This window comes from Heliangelus exortis, chromosome 1, assembly GCF_036169615.1.
Source record: "Heliangelus exortis chromosome 1, bHelExo1.hap1, whole genome shotgun sequence".
Classification (NCBI taxonomy): Eukaryota; Metazoa; Chordata; class Aves; order Apodiformes; family Trochilidae; genus Heliangelus; species Heliangelus exortis.
This window is the reverse complement of record NC_092422.1, coordinates 76,594,747-76,616,706: the sequence shown is the minus strand read 5'-3', so window position 1 is coordinate 76,616,706 and position 21,960 is coordinate 76,594,747. Positions and strand designations below refer to the sequence as shown.

General features: G+C 39.5%; 1 protein-coding gene across 11 annotated transcripts in view; it reads left to right on the top strand.

Annotated features, from left to right (window-relative positions):
• Positions 1 to 21,960, top strand: part of SH3KBP1 (SH3 domain containing kinase binding protein 1) — a 221,591-nt gene that overhangs the window by 168,122 nt on the left and 31,509 nt on the right. For all 11 annotated transcript variants that reach the window (XM_071749422.1, XM_071749486.1, XM_071749412.1 and 8 more), the window contains 2 exons: positions 17,078 to 17,179; positions 21,633 to 21,684. In XM_071749422.1, coding sequence (XP_071605523.1) covers positions 17,078 to 17,179; positions 21,633 to 21,684 — 154 coding nt within the window. The remainder of the gene's footprint in view (positions 1 to 17,077; positions 17,180 to 21,632; positions 21,685 to 21,960) is intronic.

The following is a 21,960-nucleotide window of genomic DNA, read 5'->3' as shown; positions in this document are numbered from 1 at the left end:
AGTGGCTGAAGTAGTAAGGAGTGAGTGACACAAGAATGGAAGAGAAATAACATAAAATGCATTACAAGAATCCTAAAAGTAGGAAGATGAGATAGCACTTGACAGGTGCTAAGAGGAAGAGGAATGATTTAAATGAGCTATGTGTTAAGTTACTAGGAAAGCCTGTGTACTTGTACATGCACACGTGAGGCTATGTGTGTGAGGAGGCTGTTAGTCTGGTATTCATCTCAAAATGGTAAAGCTTTATTTTGTGGAAAGAATTACAAAGGAGTAGTATCAGTAAATGCAGAATTCAAAATCATCATTGTAACAATGCCCTACAGACAAAAGGCATACGATTGTGTCAGATTTCTCTCTTTTCATGTAACTTAGTTATAAAAATCCCTTTGTCAAGATCATCAAATATAAAGAACATACAAATTTTTTTTGTAATTGCCTCTGCAGAACTGTTTCAGGTTCTCACTCTGTTTTGATGGATGTTGAGATCTTAAATCAAAAGCTGATCAGACCTTTCCTAAAGGCCTCTGATATGGGAATTTGAATATCTGAGGGTTTTTATGAAATAGCTGAAAATGCTTGGAAAATGTGGTACTAAGTTTGATTTAAACACTCAGTCTGAATTTAAACACACAGTCAGCAGAGGCTGATCATTTACTGATCAAAATGATAGGTATTTTGGGAGTTTTAAGAGGGAGGATGGCATTTGCAACACTGGTAGTCAAAAATATTTGCCTATTAAACAGCATATTGAGTAACTTTTTCATGAACTGCTTAGCCTAGATGATGTAAAAGATAGACAATGACACAGAGTCAAAACATATGGTAGTAACAGTTGTTTTCTCATAGGCTAAAATTCACTTAACAGACTAGAAGAAAAACAGAAACTAGCTTTATAGAACCATAGAATAGCTAGGGTTGGAAGGGACCTTAAGGATCATCTAGTTCTAAACCCCCCGCATGGGAAGGGACATCTCCCACCAGACCAGGTTGCTCAATGCCCCATTCAGCCTGGGCTTGAACACTGCCAGGGAGAGGGAAACCGCAGCTTCCTTGGGCAACCTGTGCCAGTGTCTCACCACTCTCACAGGAAGTAATTTTTTTGCTAATATCTAATCAAAATCTCCCCTCCTCAAGTCTTAAACTTAAACAAGTCTCCCCTTGTCCTATTGCTTACACACACATGTAAAAACCCCTACCCCAGCTTTCTTGTAGACCCCCTCCAGATACTGGAAAGCCTCTATAAGGTCACCTCAGAGCCTCCTTTTCTCCAGGCCAAACAACCCCAACTTCCTCAGTCTGTCTTCATAGGGGAGGTGCTCCAGCCCTCTGGTCATTTCAGTGTCTCTCCTCTGGACACATTCCAAGAGCTCTGTGTCCTTCTTGTGCTGGGGACTCCAGAACTGGACACAGTGCTCCAGGTGGGGTCTCACAAGAGCAGAGCAGAGGGGGAGAATTGCCTCCTGTGACTGTCTGTCTGTGCTTCTTTTGATGCAACCCAGGACACAATTGGCTTTCTGGGCTGCAAGCACACATTGATGGCTTATGTTGAGCTTCTGGTCCACCATCATCCCCAAGTCCTTTTTCTCAGGTCTGTCCTCAATCCTTTCTCCTCCCAGCCTGTATTTGTGCATGAGATTGTCTCAACCCAGGTGCAGAACCTTGCACTTGGCCTTGAACTTCATGCAGTTTGCAGGAGCCAACTTCTCAAGCCTGTCAAGGTCCCTCTGAATGGCATCCCCTCCCCCCAGGATGTCAACTACACCACATATCTTGGTGTTGTCAGCAAACTGGCTGAGGGTCCATTCAATTCCACTGTCCATGTCACCCACAAAGAGCACTGGTCCCAGTACCAACCCTTGAGGAACACCATTCATTTGGATACTGAGCCACTGATTACAACTCTCTGGATTGTGATCATGGATGTATTGCAGACATTTATGGAAAAGGTTTTTCTCTCCTCCTTTTCCCTAGTGAAGCAAATATCCTTGTAGATAGATAGACGAAGTTTTATTTATTCATAATTGGAAACTAAAATGGACAAATCGTAGTCCTTTAGTTCCATTATACTAAATATTTAAAGATGGAAGACTAGAAAGTATGCTGAGAATTGTAAATGAAGGTTAAAACTTCCATCTTCAAGGCAATAAAACACTAGATCTGGTATGTTTGTTTTACAAAAAGGGGCCTAACAAAAAAAAATAATAGAAAGAAAGAGGAAAAAAAAACAAAATAGAGTCATTTTAACTTTTTCACCCAAGGTGACTGTAGTGCAATTAGATGATAAGATACATTGATAAGCTGAAAAATTATGAATGGCAAGAGGCCATGCAATGGCCCCTGTAGGTTATTCTTTGTAATGTCAAACATTTTTATTCCCTTAGTATTTTTTTTAATGTCTTCAAAATGTTCCTGCAGCATTTGAGTAAGAACAAGAACAGTAGTAATGACTGTACTGTGTGGCTGAAGGAGAGTGGCAAGCATGTGTTTTATCTTCCTCAAATATTGATTTTGTAGATTGTATTTGTAATGAATTGTCACTTTTGCACAATAAAAGATTCATGTGACATTTTCAATTATCATCTTGAAAATCTCTTAGGATTTTTCATTCCAGCACTTTTAAACATAGCTACTGGAGGCTGCTTTCCAGTGTTAATTAAGACTCTTTATGCAAACACTACAAATTTCTAGTAGCTCTAAAAATTCTGAAAAAATACATGAGATTCTGGAGATTTCACTGGCATAGATTCCTCTATGAGGAATCGATAGTAATAGCTAAATAATTTCAAGACAAATACAGGAAGTATACACTGGCAGCTGTGCACTCATTCGAAAGCAGTTCTACTTGCTACAGTTTGAAAGATTTCATTGTATTGCATCAGTCTACCTGAGCTCTAGGGGGTAAAGACCACTTTGTTCCCAAGAAAGAAAATGGTCAGGATAAATAAAGTTAAGTACTTCAAAAATCATTCCGAATTTGAAAAGCTGACAGTAACAGAAGAGTATCCTCACCTGAACCCTTATTGTCATATTATTATATTGGCAGTACCAAAGGCAATTCTGTTAATTCTGACTTTACAAGATGTTTAAATTAATAGGTGTCAATGTATTAGCTGAAGTAATAGTAATCTTGTGCCTTGCTCTGCATATCCAGCCTGTCCCTCAGCCTCCTGGACTGCAAAGCCTTTCTCGTGCTGCAGGCTAACAGCTGAATGCATGACATTAGTGGAAGGAACACTTTGTACAGAAGGGATGGATTAACTTAATGGGGGGCCTGTTTTGATTTTCCAAAGGAGCTTTAATCAGGAGATGTGTTCCACGAAGGGTGTCCAGTCACCTTGTGGATTCATCAAAGCTGTCAGAAGGATTAATAAGGTGAAAAAGAAACCAACAGTGACGTAAAGCCTCCCCAAATCTTACTGGTGCTTTTCAAAAAGCTGATGCATTGGTATAATGAAAGAGATAACATGTTAATGCCTGTCACATTGGAAGATTTAAATGACAAATTTCTTGGTCTCTGTATTTAGTGACAATCCCAATATTTAATGGAAATCAGTTTATAGTGCTTAATTCTGTGTTGGGGAAAAAAAAAAAAAAAAAAAAAAAAAGAGCCATAAACCAATAAGCATAATGGCTATTAGTTTTTTTCAAAGATAGTAGCTGCTTTTGCTGTTATTGTTAATAATTTGCTTTATGGTGAGAGTTTCAGGTTTTGTGGTTCAAAATGCTGTATTTTTAGTTAGTCCCTGTCCTGAAGGGACAAGACAGTCAAGTACATTCTCAATGTGTAGAAGGGTATAAAGAAACAATGAAACACAATTCAGCCTTGATAGTCCCCTCAATGTCACATTTTCACTGTTGCAGTGACTTCCCTGTGTTTTCAGAGTATGGAATCTGTCCTTATGTGGAGTGCTTAATACTTTCCAGTTCTTAGGGTACTTGCTAAGTACTTAATTTCATCTTCATTCTATTTATAGACAGTTGTCCAAGTGAGGCCTTTTTGCCAAAACAGTTCTCCTGGTTTTGTGCCTTAAAACATCTTTAAATGCTCATCCTGGTGCAGGAGGTAACTGTCCAGAGCATTTTCATTAGCTGACCAATTGCCAAGGCGAACTTGGCTGAGTAGGGTTGTGAAGGAAAACAGCTGCTCTTGCGGATGCAGGAGGCTCCTGAAGGGGTAGAATTAGTAAGTGCTATGTAGAGGAGCCTTGCCAGTGAGTTGAGGCCATGAGCAGGGGAAGGAGCAGGAATGGGACAATGTGATAGAGGAAGATGCTAGCTGATACTTAAGTTAACATTTTGCTAGGTTTTGGTGTCTCTAGGATAAAAAACCTCTCTGGTTTTGCATTTGTGTCTGTGGGTGGTTTTTTTTTCATCGCTGAATTTTTCTGTAAGCTTGTAATTTTCACTTTAAAAAGAAAAGGCATAATGATATTTGAGGTCAATAAAAATAAAGCAAGTTGGCCAAGAAAACAGGAATTTTCAGAGCAGAAGTATGGTAGCTTAAGTTTGCCCATTTTGAAAAAAGTGAAGAACTCAGTTATATTTCATGATATTTCAGGTAAATTTGGTTTTCTTTGATTGACAGCTAAAAGCTTTTATCTCATTTTTAGACATTAGTTTACTATAAAAAATTCAGGCTTTGCAGGGGAAATACGTAATCTGGTTTAATAAAACATAAACATGGCTTTCTGACATAGCAAACCAGTGGATTTTTGTTGACATTAAATATTTGGTCACGTAGATGCTCTTATTAGAGGTTTTAATACAAGATATTTTGAGCATTTGTAACTTTCCTAACAATCTTGCATACACAAACTGAAAGGAATACAGTGAGTAAACATCAAATAATGTCCAGCTTTAAGAAAGCTTTTACAATAGCTTTAAGAAAGCTGATATGATGTTTTGTCTTTACAGAATAGCATGTGAGCAATAAAGGCACTTGCAGTTTGCCTTTGGAAATAAACAGGTAATTCCCTCAGAGGAAACAATACCATAAAAGGGTCTTGGTGCACGCCCTTTTCTCTCCTGAGATAACTATGAATTATTCAGCACGACTTTGGCCAGACCTATTAGCCATGCCTAGTCTGGTTTTTGTGTTCCTTGCCCCCTCTGCTGTGCTCAGCACCAGATTTACCCCAAAGACCTCCTGCATTCTTAGCTGGCTCAGGAACCCCTTCCGTGCCGAAGCTGCAAGAAATTATTTTGCAAAGTCTGCAAGCTGAAGGTGCACTTTTACATGATTACTGTTAGGTGGCTGCTGAAAGGGGTGGTTCTGCTCCTTGCCTTTTGCCTTGCATCTGGCAACCTTGGGCACAGAACACACAGGGATGCGTGATTAGGGAATGGTGGGACGAGTAGAGGGATTGCCCCTACAGTCAGCAGCCTGCTGAGAGACTGGCTTAGTGGTAGGGTCATTTTATTTTGACCTGAAACTTTCCTCTGAAGGTTTTGACATAGTGGGAATGAGAAGGTTTGTTTTTTTGCTGGATTTCAAGCCACGGTGCCAATGCAGGATGGTAACCAGAGTAAGCTCTGCATGCTGCTAATGTGTGTGGCAAGTTTTGGGGTAAAACTTGATCATTCTATAGAAGCATGAGTGTATCTTCATACAAGTGATATAAATCACTTGTAAAGAACTGATGATGAAATGAATATGTTAATTTTTAAAAAATGGTTTGATATACTCAGTTATAGGGAAAACAAATGGTAATTGTCTCCTCATTTTTCTTCTTGGCTGAACCTTGTCTTTGGTCAAGACTCTCCAGTGTTTATAAATAAATTTTTAACACTTACTCATATCTTGCAGTATTTCTTTGCTGTTGTGATTAGAAATAGGACATTAAGTTCTGTGTAAAGTCTGACAATGTGTTTAATAAGGTACCAGGTGCATCTTAAATGTCACTGGTATCTTTAGAAACATTACTGAAACCCTAATGTTTGAGACAAGCACTTAAATAAACTGTGATGCCTGACATTAGTACAGGGTAGAGAGTACAGGGTACAGGCAGCCTGTACTTGAGTGTTCCTCTTCATAGTATATTTATAAAATTTAAATTTTTTAAGTATGCACTGAAATTCTCTTTTCCTGTTCCTGTTATCACTGATTACAGTCCTACAGCAGTGCCTTCAGAGAGGAAGGGATTCTCTTGTTCCTGTTGAATTTTGACCAATGGAAGTTCATGCAAAGATATGTAGGTGAAGTGGCAGAATCCCCCCATGCATGCAGTGCTTCAAGATTACAATCATTTGAAAAATGTTAGGTGTGTTTGTAAGTATGTTTAATACAGCCAGGCTAATATAAAAGGTGACATATTTTAAGATATTAAAGGAAACAAATTTTTCTGCCATGTGCTTACAGAAGATATCACTGAAATGCTGAGGCATCTGGAAAACTGTGATTATTGCTTACAATGCAGGCTTTAGATTTGTTGCTTTAGATTTTTTGTTCACCTGCTGGTTGGGTTGTGTTATCTTAAGTCCAACCTTTTCAAAGTAGGGAGAGCTATTTAAAGTCAAAGGAAAAATGCACATACAGTGCCAGGTTATTAGTAATTGCAATTAAGGGTCTGGGCCTAAGATGTCTGTGATGCAAGTAGTAATAGCTTTAAATAATCCTTAAAATGTTTTCATTTCTGGTTTTGTAATATTTTTAAACACAAAAAAGATGTAAGTAAATTAATATTTTAGCTTGGCTTATCAGAAGCATAAATTATGTCTGTTGCTAGCACAACCTTTCGTGTTTGTGTTGGCTAATTGAGGTTTAATTTGAGCATTGGAGTGCTAGGGTTTTATGATGTGGAACTTGTTTATTTCTCCACAATATTATGTTTACTGAGCATTGCAAGTGAAGTGAATCCCCCAGAAGAGATTGTTTTGTTCAATGAGCAATGTAATTTTTCCTGTTTGTACAAATATTTCATGACAGCATTTCAGTTTCATTATTGATTAGTCTACTCACTCACACAGTTCAAAGATAATAGGTTAGATCTACCCTGAAACAGATTTAACAGACAAAATTTATCTGGTCTGCTAGATTCTCTAACATCCTGAGTATTGCATATAGTCATTTACTATTCCCAGCCACCTTATTTTCTGCAAGGCCCAATAACTTGGACCAATTCTTGAGCAGACTGTCTTCTGGAGAGGTATTTTGTTGTGCCTTCCAGTGAACACTGGTAAGATGAATGTGAACACAGCTGAAATAATGTCTGATTTCTGACAGTCTCTTCCATTTTTCTATCCTTGCATCTCATGGCTACAGAAGAATTTACCTGTTTGACTTCTTAAGCTGTAAAAGCTGCAACTGGTGTCATCAGATGTAAGGTTTCCTATGGCTTAGGCATGAGAGCTGACAGGAGCTGAGAAGGATCTGTGCAGGATTTGGGGCTTTTGGAATATGTGTTGAGGACCTGAGCAGGATAAATCCCTGGGTTACGGGCCAAAAAAAGCCAGAGTCAAAGGTTTCCTCTCATATTTCCATTACAGGACTTCCAGTACTTCATAATTATGAATATTTGCAACAAACTGGGTGTTCTCCAGGGCTGCCTCATAATATTAATTCATTGCCTATTGGACTGTCTCTTTTATCTAAATGATCTTGGATTAGGTAATTGTCAGGAGGTTTACTCTGCCTTATGGCCAGATTTTAAAATTATGTTTCTGCTGAGTAGTACTTGATTACTAACCAGATGCTATCCATTTTCTTCAAAAGTATTTAATGAATTTTGTACTATACTGCAAGTTCTTAATCCCAGTAACTGAATTTATTAAGTAACAAAGCTTGATTGTTTTGAATGCAGTGTTAAGCATCCCAATGGTGGTGTAATGTAATCCTCTGGAGAGATGTTTCCCCTCAGTCACAGGTATTGGACCAAGTTTTATGAAAGTTTCCGAAGGCTCTAAAATCAATTATTTTCTGACCTTTAAAATAAGATTAGATTTTGAGAATGATATATCTTGCTTTCAGCATCCTGATACTGAATGTAGTAAAAAAATTTAAAGAAACTTTCTTCAATATTACCCAGCTTTAACACAGTTTTGTTGTTTTCCCCAATGACAAGGTTGTATTAATGAAGGTCTGATGCAGTGTTAGGTCAGATTTTGTTTAGTGCATTTTAGTGTTACCAAAAATAATGCTGATCTTTAACACTTGTTTTCACTAAAAAAATTTTGTGTGTGTATATATATATGTATATATATATATATAAGTATAAAAAATATATTTATTAACAGGGCTTTAAAAAAAAAGTAGAACTTTCCTTGCACATTATTGGCTTTGCCCAATGACGTCATGCACAAACTTTAAAAATCACAAAGCCCATCCCATGACCTTCTCCCACTTTTGGGAGATCTGGGACCTCTTGGCCCATCAGTGCAGTTGAGCCTTGATATGTTACATAGATCATATGTTACATCTCTGTGTGTATAGATGGTGTCTTGACAAGTGCTATACAGACATTTTTTCTCATTAAATGTTGTTTGTTTGACCAGATGATCCTTGATGTCCCTTCCAACCTGGCATTCTTTAAATTCTGCTGTGGGATAGCACTGGTGGCAAGACTGCTACTAGCTACAGAGATGCACACAATGAGTGTAATAATAACCTAACATTGGCTGCCAGCAGAGCAGAGCTGACACTTGAAAGCTGTCAGTCCAAGTGGAAGAGGTATTCATGGCTTTCTGAATAATGTGATTTTACCAGCTCAACATTCTTCTTCATGAGGAACAACTCTACCAGGGCTGAAGGAAAACAGATACTTGATGAACACAACTGGCAACTGCTGGCATTTATTTTTTTTAATTATGCGAGGAACTATGTATTCCAGTGGAGCTTTCTGTGAAAATATGGTATTCTATCATAGAAATTTCACTTTTTAAACCCCGCACTTTTACAGTGTCTCTCAATAGTTTTGAATAGTCTGAATTTTTACTTTTTAAATTTAGCTGGCCTATTGTATCTTTTAAGTTTAGTAATCAAAAATCTTAAATTAAAAACATAATTCTCATAGGCAGTGCTTTAGGTCTCTGTAAACTATGACTATGCATGCAAGTACATCCGCTGCCATTAGCAGAAAAGTTATTTGAGCACTCCAAGGGTACAAATACCATGGTATATGCTTTGCATCTACCTTTTCTGAGGAACTGCTTGTTCATTTTCTTGTCATTGCTTTCTATCCAAAGCTGTAGTGATAGAATCTATATGACCTTTAATCAGAAAAACTGAAAATTGAGCAGTTATGTACTGATGCCTATGCGATGGCTTCATGTTTTAGTAGTGTTATAAAGTGGCTGCATGTTCAGAGGCCCAGCCTGCATGATGATCTGCTTCCTCAGAAAAACAGAAGTCCTATTTACAGATGAAAAGATCATCTATTTTCAGATTTATTTCTTCAAGGGTTTACACAGCTGCATTTATAGTAGTGCGTTGGAGGGAAAAATGAATACATAGCTTGTTATATTGTTTTGGGAACTTGTGGAATAGCAAGGACTTCCTCATTTGCTTTTACTTACAAAAGTTTTCCCTTTTGCTAGGTGTGGCTCAGGAGATAAGCTGGGGAGGGGAGAGATGAACTTGAGGCTGTGGCACTCTGAAAAGCTCAGTCCTTCCAGAGGTAGCAAGGGACAAGGGAGTGAGTGCTGCCTTAAAGATCTGGTTGCTTTGTAAGAACAGGCAGGAAATGTCCTTGCCCCTAAAATAAATGAAAAACATGGCTGAAGCAGCAGTGATGCTGTACTTTGTGGAGTGGATGAATATTTTATTTAGGCAGCCCCTAACAGATTTGATCAGGTGCTCTCAGGTTTCCTTCTATTTTGGTAAAGCTGCAGAAGTTTCTCAGCTTCTGGTAGGTTTCCAGTGAGTATCAGACAGCTGCTGATGCTGGAGAGAACAATCTCCAAACATATGCAGGTTGATTCAGCAACGTTCTGGACACAAGTGCAGTGGGCTTCTAAACAAAGGCAAGAGAAAATTATAATTACAACTAAACGGAGAGCTCAGTAGCTACTGTTTCTTATTTAAGGGATTAATCCTGGATTTTAAGACGGAGGGCTTTATGTGAAATGAAAACCTTTGGTCTCTGGGGTATGTGAAACTCTTGGCCAGTTGGAGCAGAGGGAGAGGCTGTGAAGCTGTGAGCATTTCCAGAAGGGAGAGTTCAGTCACGTTTGCAAGACAATACAATCTGTCATTGTCAGGCTCATGGCTGGGACATGGCTCAATGTGAGAGAGTCGTGTTACTTGCTGGGTATGAACTCGAGTCTTTTCGTTTCATGGTCTTGAGTGTGGCATCAGTAAAGTGAAGATCAAGTTAGTGATGTTCTGACAGCTCTGTCTTATCAGCCTCCATTGTTGTCTCTCTCATCTTGCCACCAGCTGTGCTCCTGGGTTGAGGGGATGACTAGGACTAACATCTTGTCTGTAGCATCTGTCTATGTACAGCTGCTCTGTGCAGTGAGCAGAGTATTTTTAACACTATGTTATAAAGATCTTATGCTGGGGATTTTTTTGTTCACACCCCACCGGCTTCTGCTTTCTTACAGTTGGATTGAGAGGACTGAGAAAAGGAACAGCACAGTGTTGGTCCTAATACAAGAGCAGTAGTTTTTCTGCTAAGGAAAATTGCTAACACAGGATACTGTGTGCAAAGAAGACCAAGCAGTGTTCTGATTTTTGCTCTAAAAAGGGGAGAAAGCTCGACTCCAGTGTTTTATGGCTTTCCTTAGCCAGTGTGAGAGTGGCTACAGGATCACTGCAGTTGCTGAAAGGAGATTAAGCCATGATCTAATGCTGTCGACCCTACCTACATATTTCACCATATTTCACTTACATTCAGTAACAGTGTGAAAAATCTGGTGCTCCAAGTGGGAGCTTTCTTTACCTGTATTTCAAGGTATCTTTTCATAGCCTTTGTCTTGTCTCCCTGGTCATGTAGCACTCTCTCTTCCCCTTCTGCCCCACCCTTACATTCTAAGTCACCAGAGATGTTTCAGAATGGAGCTGTGTTCCTATCACTGGTTTAGGGTTTGTATTTTGTTGTTTTACTTTCTGTTGTTTTACTATTCCCCTCTGCAAAATAAAAATCTGCTTTCTCCAGATGATTCTTTCTTACCATTTTCCTCACAGCTCGCAATCCTTTAATTTTGCCTCTCCTGCCTCCCTTTTCTTCATTCTCTAAAAAGTAATTTGCATTAAATTAATGAGAGCCAGGATATTGAAATAGAACTACGTCACTGGAAATGAGGAAAAAGCCAAGATTTGTGTTTCAATGAGAAAATGCTGAAATTTTCCTCTTGATTTTTGTTTTCTCTATTTCATTAATCTGTCTCGACCTGGACAATGAAAACAGGCTTGGCAATCAGGGGATTTCTGCAAGGTATTTGATTGCACTGCAGTGAGTACATGAGTGTAGTTTCTGAGTCAAGCGTTGGTAGAAGCTGATTTTACAGTAAGTAAATGTTGGCCCAGCTACCACTGAACTTGCATGAACTCTAGTCTGTATCAAACACAATTTCTACTTTTTACTGTCTCTTACTTCTCATTTTAGTATAAATCTTTTTATTTCTTTTACCCCCCCTAAATTTAACTAAGGTGCATTTTTAATAATTAAAATATTTTTTTTCCTAGAACTTTTGGAATATTTCAACATTTGATTTTTTTTTGCTTGATGTCTGTTAACATTGGTATGAGTCTGACAGGTTAATATGGAGAAAAAGCTGTGATTTGCTTGCTTTGTTAATAAATCTTGGAATACTGATACTGGATTGTAATGGCTTGAAAGCTTTTGTATGAGATCTGCATTTTTTAATTACAGTGACAATATATTTAAAAAGACAATATAATTAGGATTGCATGGCTGATGGTGACCTAGCAATATCATAGAATCATAGAATCCTAGAATTGGCTGGGTTGGAAGGGACCTCAGAGATCATCAAGTCCAACCCCTGATTCACTCCCACTGCAGTTCCCAGACCATGGCACTGAGTGCCACATCCAGTCTCTTTTTCAATATCTCCAGGGATGGAGAATCCACTACTTCCCTGGGCAGCCCATTCCAATGTCTGATCACCCTCTCAGTAAAGAAATTCTTTCTAATGTCCAACCTAAACCTCCCCTGGCACAACTTGAGACCGTGCCCTCTTGTCTTGCTGAGAGTTGCCTGGGAAGAGACCAACCCCCACCTGGCTACCCCCTCCTTTCAGGGAGTTGCAGAGAGTTAGGTGTAGAGAGTATTGGAGTAGCTTTGCTCAGTGTTTCCAGGAAACCACATTGTTTTAATTGTGTTGCCTTGATTGTGCTTCATAGCTCTGTCATTTGTTAGTACTTGAGGCTGCTTGTGGAACTGTAACTCTGGAATTCATGTATGGTGGTCTGTCTTATGATGAAAACATACCTGATGCCACCATCATACGTGGGCTTCCAGAGCTTGCTGAAACACAGCAAGCCTGCAGTTATGGGTAGCAGGAGGGCACCACCACTGAGATTCTTCTTCAGCTCTCATCTGTAGCTTGTAATTTCTGGGATCTCTTTCTATCCTTTTGCTCATTGACACAGAAGCGTCCTCTGGCAAATAAACTAAATGAGAAAATTAAACAGGAACTGCCTAAAGATCTGCTTACTGTGAGAGAATCCAGCGTGATGATTGGCTGTAGAAGCCTGAGGGACAAGCTGGGAAAAAAAGCAAACCTGCAGCTGTTTAGGATTAACAAACATGCAACACAAACAGCATCTTCATGAAAACAAATGAGCTTTTAAAAGGGCATTAAATATTAAATTCATGTAAGTTAATAAAATGGAGAAGGAGGATTAAGATTTGTGTTTCCTAAAAGCATAAAAAAAAAATCCAGCCTAAAAAGAAAATATGTAATGTGCGCAGTTTAGTCAGGATTATTAGCTAGCGCTAAGCTGTGCTATCTGTTGAAACACAAGCTTTTCATCTCTGGAAGCTTTAATTATTCTTAATATTTTTCAAGATCCAAATTGGGTCATAAATGTTTTGGCAATTTCAGATTAGCTGCGTAGGGGGTGGAGAGTATTATAAAACCCACCACGTGACAGAACACTTGAGTGCTCTGATTCCTGGGCTGCGCAAGTAGATAGAGCCGAGTGGGAGGGCACCTTCACATCAGGAGTGAGGGGTGCTGGCTCTGTGGTAAAGAGTAGAATCCTGCACAGTGCCTGCCACTGCTATGCATGACTGGCTGATTGTCTCAGTCCTCGGAGCCTTGTATTCCCACAGCAGATATTTTGAAATCATCAGCTAGCAAAGAATTAGCCCTGATAGCTAGCAAAGGCTTATTAGGCTGAGAGAACTGGAAAATGTCTCCTGAGTGACTCCTGGGAAGGTCTAGGAAAGGTAAGCATCTTTAGTGAAGGCCACCCTGATAAAGAGAAGGGAGAGTGTGGGAGAAAAACACAGACTGAGCATGAGGGGAAACAACCAGAAAAAGAACAAAAGGATTGTTCAGTGTCTGCATTTGTAGATCGGGAACACATTATGTCAGAGCTTTGAGATATGAAGAAAAAAAAAAATACACACCCAGAACAGACATGATGCAAGAAACCAGGCTATTTAGTTTGCATATTTAGGTAGCACTTTATCTCAGGAGATGAGGTGAAATAAATAGGCTAAATAAAAATCCTAGCACAGAAAAATAACTAAAACCCCTCCCTCCAAAAAAACCATAAAATAGATTATCTTCTTTAATGCTAGTGTGTTTTCTTTCAAATATCATCTGTGTTTATGCAGTATTGCTTACAGAGAAACGCCAACAAGCTCAGCCAGTGTGAAGAATATTTTTAAGACTTCCCTTGGTATTAAGTACACCTTATTAAGCTTACTTGCATTCTTCTGTCATCCCTGTAGCAGCTGAAACAAATTATTTCATGGAAAAATAACAAGGCCTTTTTGCATATGCATATTATCATGCAATCTTTTATTGCCCATTCACATTCAGGTCTTTTTCAGCAGATCTTCTCCCATATTTAAACCAATGTTTACTTCTTGTAGACAGATTCTCATTTCCTCTTACTTTTTCCCTTCGTACTTGTGTAGCATGTGTATGCTTTGTAAGTATCTTCAAAACTTCTCTAAATTGTGAGGGCATGTGAAGCAGAAATGGGCAGCTGCCTACTGACAGCTCTCCACTGCAACCAACTCTCTGCCACCAACTCTTCCCCCCAGTAACTCTCCACCAGATGCTTCTGCTCTGCTGACTCTCCTCCAGGACAATTCTAAGCAGATCAGGAGATGACAAATGGTGCTGCTCTGCTTCTCCCCACTGCCCAGCACTGCCCCTCCATTCTCCCCACCATATGGCACTGTGCTGCCCGTCCTCACCATGCCTGGTGAGATTTGCAAAGGCTTTGAATATCAGCTGTGGCTCCGTGCAGTGGTGTGGGGAGCCCTGCATGCATGGCAGCCATGGGTCTCTCCCAGGAGGCAGAGGGGGGAGCATGTCCCTGAGCATGTCCCTGCCCTGCATTCAGTACACATTGCATTAGGGTGTGAAAGAGAGGGCAAGAGGTTGAGGAGGGGAGCTGGACACATGAACATTGCCTGGCAGGAGAACCTGCCATTTTGTCAGACAAGCTTTGCCATTTTGAAATACCAAAATTAAAATTTTGGCCAGCACAAACATGGCCAGCTTACATGTAGGTGGGGTGGAAGGTGAGTAGGGAGAACTACAGGAGTGTTTTGCTCAGAAAGTCAGGGAGTAGTCAGCTGCCCTGCTGCAGGGAGAATTGGGGTGTGGTACTGCAGGGCAGGGAGAGAGGTGGCACAGAGCTCCATCAGGGAGGGGCAACACCACCCTGGGCAGCAGGTACGGTGGTGCAGTGTTTGTGGAGCATTGCTGGGTGGCAAGGAGGACTGGCACAGGCAGGACCCATGCAGCACTGGGCACCATCTGCTGATCCACCTGGAGTTATCCCAATGGAGAGTCAGCAATGTAGAAGTGTCTGGCAATGAGTTGGTGGCAGAGTTGTCATAGAACCCATGCTTTGGTTGGTCCCAGGCAGATGATGAAATGAGGATCAGAGTGGTTATATTTTAGTCTTTGCTAATTTTGAATTCTCATTTGAAAAAATTCAGATCTATCTTTTAATTAATGTCTAACATTCTGATCCCCTACACACATGGCTATAAGAGCAACTGAATTCAGTGTGTTGTATTTTTACCATAAACATCTACATGTACTGCACAACAGGTATGGCTTCACAGCCAAGTTGTGTAGATGAGCAGTACTAAGACATTGGAGTTCCACTGGTGTTTTTACAGCTATTTTCTCATACCAACAGAATTTTAAGATTCAGGAACCCTTGATCCAGTGCTGCTTCTGGATCGATGCTGCCTCATAGCATAAATAAGGTGTATAGTATTTTATCTGTTTCATGTGCTTCTTTCCAATTTTTCTAGCTTTGTTGTCTGTGAAAACCTATTGTGCTAATTTGTTGTCTCTCCCCTCTCCATAAAGCACCTGTCTGCTCTTGCCTGCTTTTATTATATCCATCCCCCTTTCTTCCTTCTGTCCCTATATTCTGGTGTTCCAGTTGCACAGCTTTTTCACTGTCTCACTTGACTGAAAAGCAAGAAGGGAGAGGTGATTGTAATGAGCCAGCTTTGTTTATTATCATGGGTTTTTTCCACAGCCCAGATAAAGTCTTTGCAGGGTAAGAGCCACTCATTTTCTGCAATAGTGAGTGATGGAGAATTTTGACTGCAGGATGACCTGGAACAGTGACCATGCTACCAAGTGTTCAGAGAATGCAGCTGCTAAACTGCTAACTTCTACGAGATCAACTGATCTCTTCTCAGCAGTTATGAAATGTGATTTTTTTGAAAAGCAGAAATACTTGACTAAATCTGGGACACTTTCCACAGGGTTGGATTAGAGATGTTGGAATAGGAACACCCAACATGTTGAACTCTTAAGCTGTTCTGGTGTGGCTCTGCTACCAGGACAGCTGGATATACCTGGCAGGTGCAGATATTTTGGTCAGTCCAGATCTGTAGCTGCAGAAATACTGCAGTGATTGCTTAAGGCTGATGTTGAAAGATAATGTAGCACCCAAGGTGTAATCCCCACACTGTTTGCCCCTGGCTGTCATAGAATGGGAGAATTCCTTGTGAATTTTTGTCATGTCTAGCGATCCATTGTGGAATTTCCCTCATGTCTCAGGTGTGTAATACTTACTGCATGGCTCAGAGACACACGAAGATCTAGCACTACTGCTCAAGAAGATGGAAAGGTTGGTCACCCTGTTGCTGAGCCAAGTGCTAAAATTGGCTGAAATTATTTTAAGGTACAGCATATGATGGGTGCCTTTCCCATAATATTGCTTTGCCAAACAGCTGAATTGGTTCAGCTACAGCTTTCACAGAAGAAGGATGTAGAAAATCTCAGCTGGAAGCTTAACATCCAGGACTTAAGGAACAATTTTAACCTTCTCTAAAGTGTTTGTGGCTTCTGTTACTGTTGCTCACTGATGCAGTATTTCACTTATTGCGAGTATTTAGCTGTATGTTATTTTGCTACACACACTGCATTGTGCTGCTCAAAAATCCTGCAGAAAGAGGTGATGCTTGATATTAATCAGGTGTATAATAGCTTCTTAATTGGTCCATGATGAAATTTAATCATCTTAGAAGTAATTCTAATGTATCAAGCTTTTTTTGAAAGTTTGGGAAGTAAATGAGCTTTTTTTTAACCTCTTGCTATATATATTGTTTGATTAAGTTTTTGTCTTTCTGGAAAATGAAGTCAAAAACAAGTAATATCAGACATGCTCAAAATGCCTCCTGGTTTAATAGATCAAATGGTGAAACAGTGTTTTGCATTAGGCACAGACAAGCTCATGAGCTCTTAAAGCATGTTTATTGTTTTTTCCTAGATGCTTCATGTGATAGTGTGATGGCAGGACAATTACTGAAGTTTTTCATCTGGCAGATTACCCTGTTAACCTGGCACTCCAGTAAATTGTCATGTTCTAGCAAAATGAGAGGACATTATGCAGAGAGCATACAAATCTATTCAGCACACAAGCATGTTGTGGTTTTCATTTTACTTTACTGTTTTGTAGGATTGCATAGATGTGGGATGGTGGGAAGGAGAACTCAATGGCAGACGAGGTGTGTTTCCCGATAACTTTGTCAAGCTTCTTCCTTCTGATTTTGAAAAAGAGGTAAGGAATGTATTCTTTCATTTTTGCTTTAGAATGTAGAATGAAATGGGAGGTGAAAAGAGTTCTATTGGATGTGATTTTCAAACAGATTTTCTTCTAGCTTAATGACAAAAAAATTAAAGAAAACAAATTGTATTATGGAGTTTCTGTGAAGGGCCCATACAGTCAGTCCGCCTCCACTGTGTTAATCTGAAAGCCACCTGTTCTGCATCCTAAATCTGAGAGAGAGGAACTGGAAATCTCAGGGTAATTGGCTGAGTCAAGTGATACAGGGATGACCAGAATTCTACATTGTTTTTGTGGTGGAATATGAAAGTTAGCATGCCACCTACATGCTTATTAACAGAGTCAGGCACTCTTCCAGAATGAAAAGGGTGAAATTTTAGCTGTGAGATTTGAAAGACAACAAGTGAGCTTTTAGTATCTCAGGTGCATGTTTTTTTACCTCTCGCAGAATTACTAAAAAAGAAGGTATAAAATCTATGCAAAAGCTTTTTCAGCTTCTGTTTATTTGAAAGAGGTGGTGTCATTATTTCCCAGACAGTATTTAGAAATCCTGCAGCTGCCTGGAATAAGGTAATGTATTGCTTTTCCCACAAGCCCATTCCATTTTTAGGAACCTTCAGCAATTAGTGGCATATTATGAGCTTGCAGTCAGGCTTTTGAAGAATATTTCTCAGTGGCAGCTTGAGCCTCCTGTGATAAAACCGAGACTTACTGACACTCACCTTCAATCTTTGGCAATAAAAATGGATGCCAGAGGCAAAAATTAAGTAACTTGGAAAGCTCAATAAAGCAATTATTAAACAACTCACAGAAGCTAACAACTCACAGAAGCCACACCTCGAGTACTGTGTCCAGTTCTGGGCCCCTCAGTTTAAGAAGGATGTAGAGGCCCTGGAACAAGTCCAAAGGAGGGCAACCAGGCTGGTGAAGGGACTCGAGCACAGGCCCTATGAGGAGAGGCTGAGAGAGCTGGGGCTGTTCAGCCTGAAGAAGAGGAGGCTCAGGGGAGACCTCATTGCTGTCTACAACTACCTGAAAGGAGGATGTAGCGAGGTGGGAGCTGGACTCTTTTCACAGATGACCTCCAACAAGACAAGAGGACACAGTCTTAAGTTGCGCCAGGGGAGGTTTAGATTAGATATTAGAAAGAATTTCTTCACGGAGAGGGTGATTAGGCTATGGAATGGACTGCCCGGTGAGGTGGTAGATTCTCCGTCCCTGGAGACATTTAAAAAAAGACTGGATGTGGCACTCAGTGCCATGGTCTAGCAACTGCTCCAGTGGGTCAAGGGTTGGACTAGATGATCTCTGAGGTCCCTTCCAACCCGGCTAATTCTATGATTCTATGATTCTAAGTTAATTATTGACAATGAAGGTAGAAGAGCAGCAAAAACTGTGGGAGATGAAAATGCAGTTCCATAGTAGAGTGGACGTCCTGGCTTTAGGCCTAGTAATAAAATAAGGTGATTTCTAGAAGAGACAGAAATCATAAAACTTAAGACATAGTGAGCTTATTAGAAAGGGAAAAAAATCTCTACTCTTATCCAATTTTTTTGTGATGAAATTTATTCAGTCTTTTTCAACTTATATATTTCTAAGTGGGTTTTTTTTCTTTAGAATACAAAGAATATAACTTGTAAAGTAAATTAAATATTCAGAAACTTGTAGCTAAGTTTCCTTTAAATGTGGAGAATAAAGTTTTATTAATTTTTAAAATGGCACAGATCTGGCCACATGAGTATGTAAATGGTAGGACTATAAACTGCATGTCTTTACTTGAATTAGTGCTGAAAGGGAGAGAAATAGATGCTTTTCCAGTGCTTCTGTCAGGTATTTTCTGATGTGATCCAGAAACCTTGGATTCCATCCCAGTATCTAAAAGTATTTGTTGTAGTAGTTCTTGTGTTTGTTGAACAAAAGCTTGGGATCTTTTCCCATTTCCTTGTTCAGCCCCCAGTTTTCCCATCCTGATTCTTTCCCACATGTGGCTATCTGTCCCAGGCCTTTTCTATTCTCTGCTTAGTCCCAGTTTCCACCTCTCAGGTGGTCTCAATTACAAGATTTTCCCCTGAGCTCACTACCTGAGTCTAAAACACCATCTGGATTTACTCTCTATCCCTACACCAAATTTCTTTATCCTGCCTGTTTTCCTCTCCCCTCTCACTTTGTCTCTGCTCTGTAGTTTGTCCAACCAATCCTGGTTTCCTTTCTGTTGGCTCCATTTCTAGTCTCTCTCCATCACCTTCTCAGTTATCTCAACCAGCCACAGACCCTTGCAGTTCTCCCTTGCTTCTGCTCGTTTCCTTCATTGGTCTTAAGGCTCCTTCACTCACTGTGACCCTTTCTGATCAAATATATTTGAAAGTATATCTGAAACAATATATTTCCCTCATCAGCTTCCAGTTAAAGTCAGTTTATCTAATGAACCATAGGATCCTTTCTCCCTTGTGTTTATCTATGTAAGTGTTTTGGTTTTAATCAGGAGTGGGACTTAAATGCATCTCTCACTTGTCCATCTTCTCTTCCTATGCTTTGGTTTGCCTCAAAATCAGGTCTCAGGGAACATGGACTAGGCCCTTTTCAGATGCGAACTGAGCCAAAAGATGTGCTAAAGGAGTGCACCTTATATATTCCATCTGCTGACATATGGAAAGTCAATGGGATGAGGCTCACATCACTCCAAAATAAAAACCCAAGTCTGCATATTGTGCTATTGGATCCTCAGCATCAGCTATGTTACCAACCAGACCCCAAATTGCTACCACAAGACATTTGTTATCCTTCTCTTCTTTTCATGTTTTTCTGCACTTTTCTGCATTTAAACCTTAAACCATGTTACCTGATTTCTTGGAGAAGTGTCTCTAAGAGTGTAAGTTATGGAAGATGGCCCACGGCAACCAGTATAAAGAAAACCATTGTGATCTCCTGAGTTCTTGGCCACTGTTTTCTCAGGTTGATGGCAGCAGGTGATGGAGTTAGGATAAGGTGGCAGGAGAAACTCAAGGTTTTCAGGATGGCAACTTCACAGATTTAAGGTGTGAACTTAGTCTGTGCAGAAAAGGTATTATTTTTTTTTTCTAGAAATTAACACATTTGATTAATTTGAGAGATTCCCCAGCAAGGGTGAGTGAGCAAGGGCGCAGCCTTCACAGAAAACCTGCTCCCTGTCAACATTTAGACTAGACTTGAGAGTTCTAGGGCAGAGAACCAGTTACTCCAATGAGCAAAACAATCAATCTTTCTTGAAAGTAGGTGAGCCATTTGGCAGATATATGGAAGATAGTGGGGTTTGGCAAAGCTGTGCATATCTGGAAACATCAACTTACAGGTCGTTCCACAAGACAATATTCAGTTATGCATAGCCACTGCATTAGTGACAGTGATTGTGGTCAATCTGTAACAAAGGAAATTAGGTCCTTCTCAGAAAAAAAAGAATGGCCATATGAAAAACAATTATTAATTTTTACTTAGCCTTTACTATAAATAATTTTAAAATAATAATTATAAATAAGAAGTTAGGTCCTTCTCAGAAAAAAAAAGAATGGACATATAAAAAACAATTATTAATTTTTACCTAGCCTTTACCATAAATAATTTTTTTATATAGTATTTTTTTAAGAATGAGAGTTAAGGTATGTCATTTGATCTGGCATGGTGCTCTATTTGCATTTTTTACATTCATTCCAAATTCTCTATCGTGAATGCCAGTATGGTGTGTATGCATACACACACATAAACACAGAAGGAAAGGCACTCCTCCCCCAGTCTGCAGGTGAAGAGAAATGGTTCTGGCACTGATTTGGTGGTCATGTTTGTCAGCCATACCATTACAGATCTGTTAGGAAAATTATCATAACAGAAAAGGTAACAGTTGAAAGTACAGATCGGTTGGAATAATTTATACATTCCCTAAATACCTAAAACTTTGTAGCTGTTTTTCATAACTGAAGCTGTAAATGTGTCATGGGGAGTGAATAAAATATAACCTTTGTAGCATTTCCTTTATCCATTTTTGCATCATTTATGAATCTGAAAAAACAGATTTCAGGTTTTGCAACATGAGCTGGCTTTTTGTATTTGGTTTTTTTTTCCAAAATTGGTTGGAATATTTACAAGACTAAATTTTAAATAAATAGGTTTCTTCACTAAACCAAAGGTAATGTATTTCTCTAACCCTGAGGCACTTAAACTGAACTTCCTCCCCCTCTCTTCCCACCCCTAGGGCATTTAGTTTGCAGAAGTAGAAAAAATGGCTTTTTATTTGTCACTGATATTTTCTGTCTTCACATAATTTTTATGAAGTCATTTCAGGGAAATAATGTGACAGGTCTGTAGTATCAAGTCTTGTAATAATTAATGTAACACAGTGTATGATTGACTTCAGCCTCTGCATGAATGAGATGTACAGGCATCTTGAAGCAATCTGTTTTCTTCTATTAAATTTTAGAGGCCGAAGAAACCACCACCTCCATCAGCTCCTGTCATCAAACAAGGATCAGGTAAGGTGCAGCTGATTTTGTGCAGCACATGTGAGTGAGAGTATCTCAATCTACATTAAGTATATTCAAATTTATATGGAATTCATCTGTATCAAGAACGATAAGCAAGAGGTGTCTAGACAACAGCTCTTTGGTCAGAATCAAATTTCAGTATGATGAAAGACTGCAGCATGCTTTTCAAAGATATTGCAGGCACCTACCTGCACCGTTTTAAACTAATGTATTTTTCCCCTTAAACATGTTCATTTGGAGCAGGCATGATACTTCTGTTTTTCA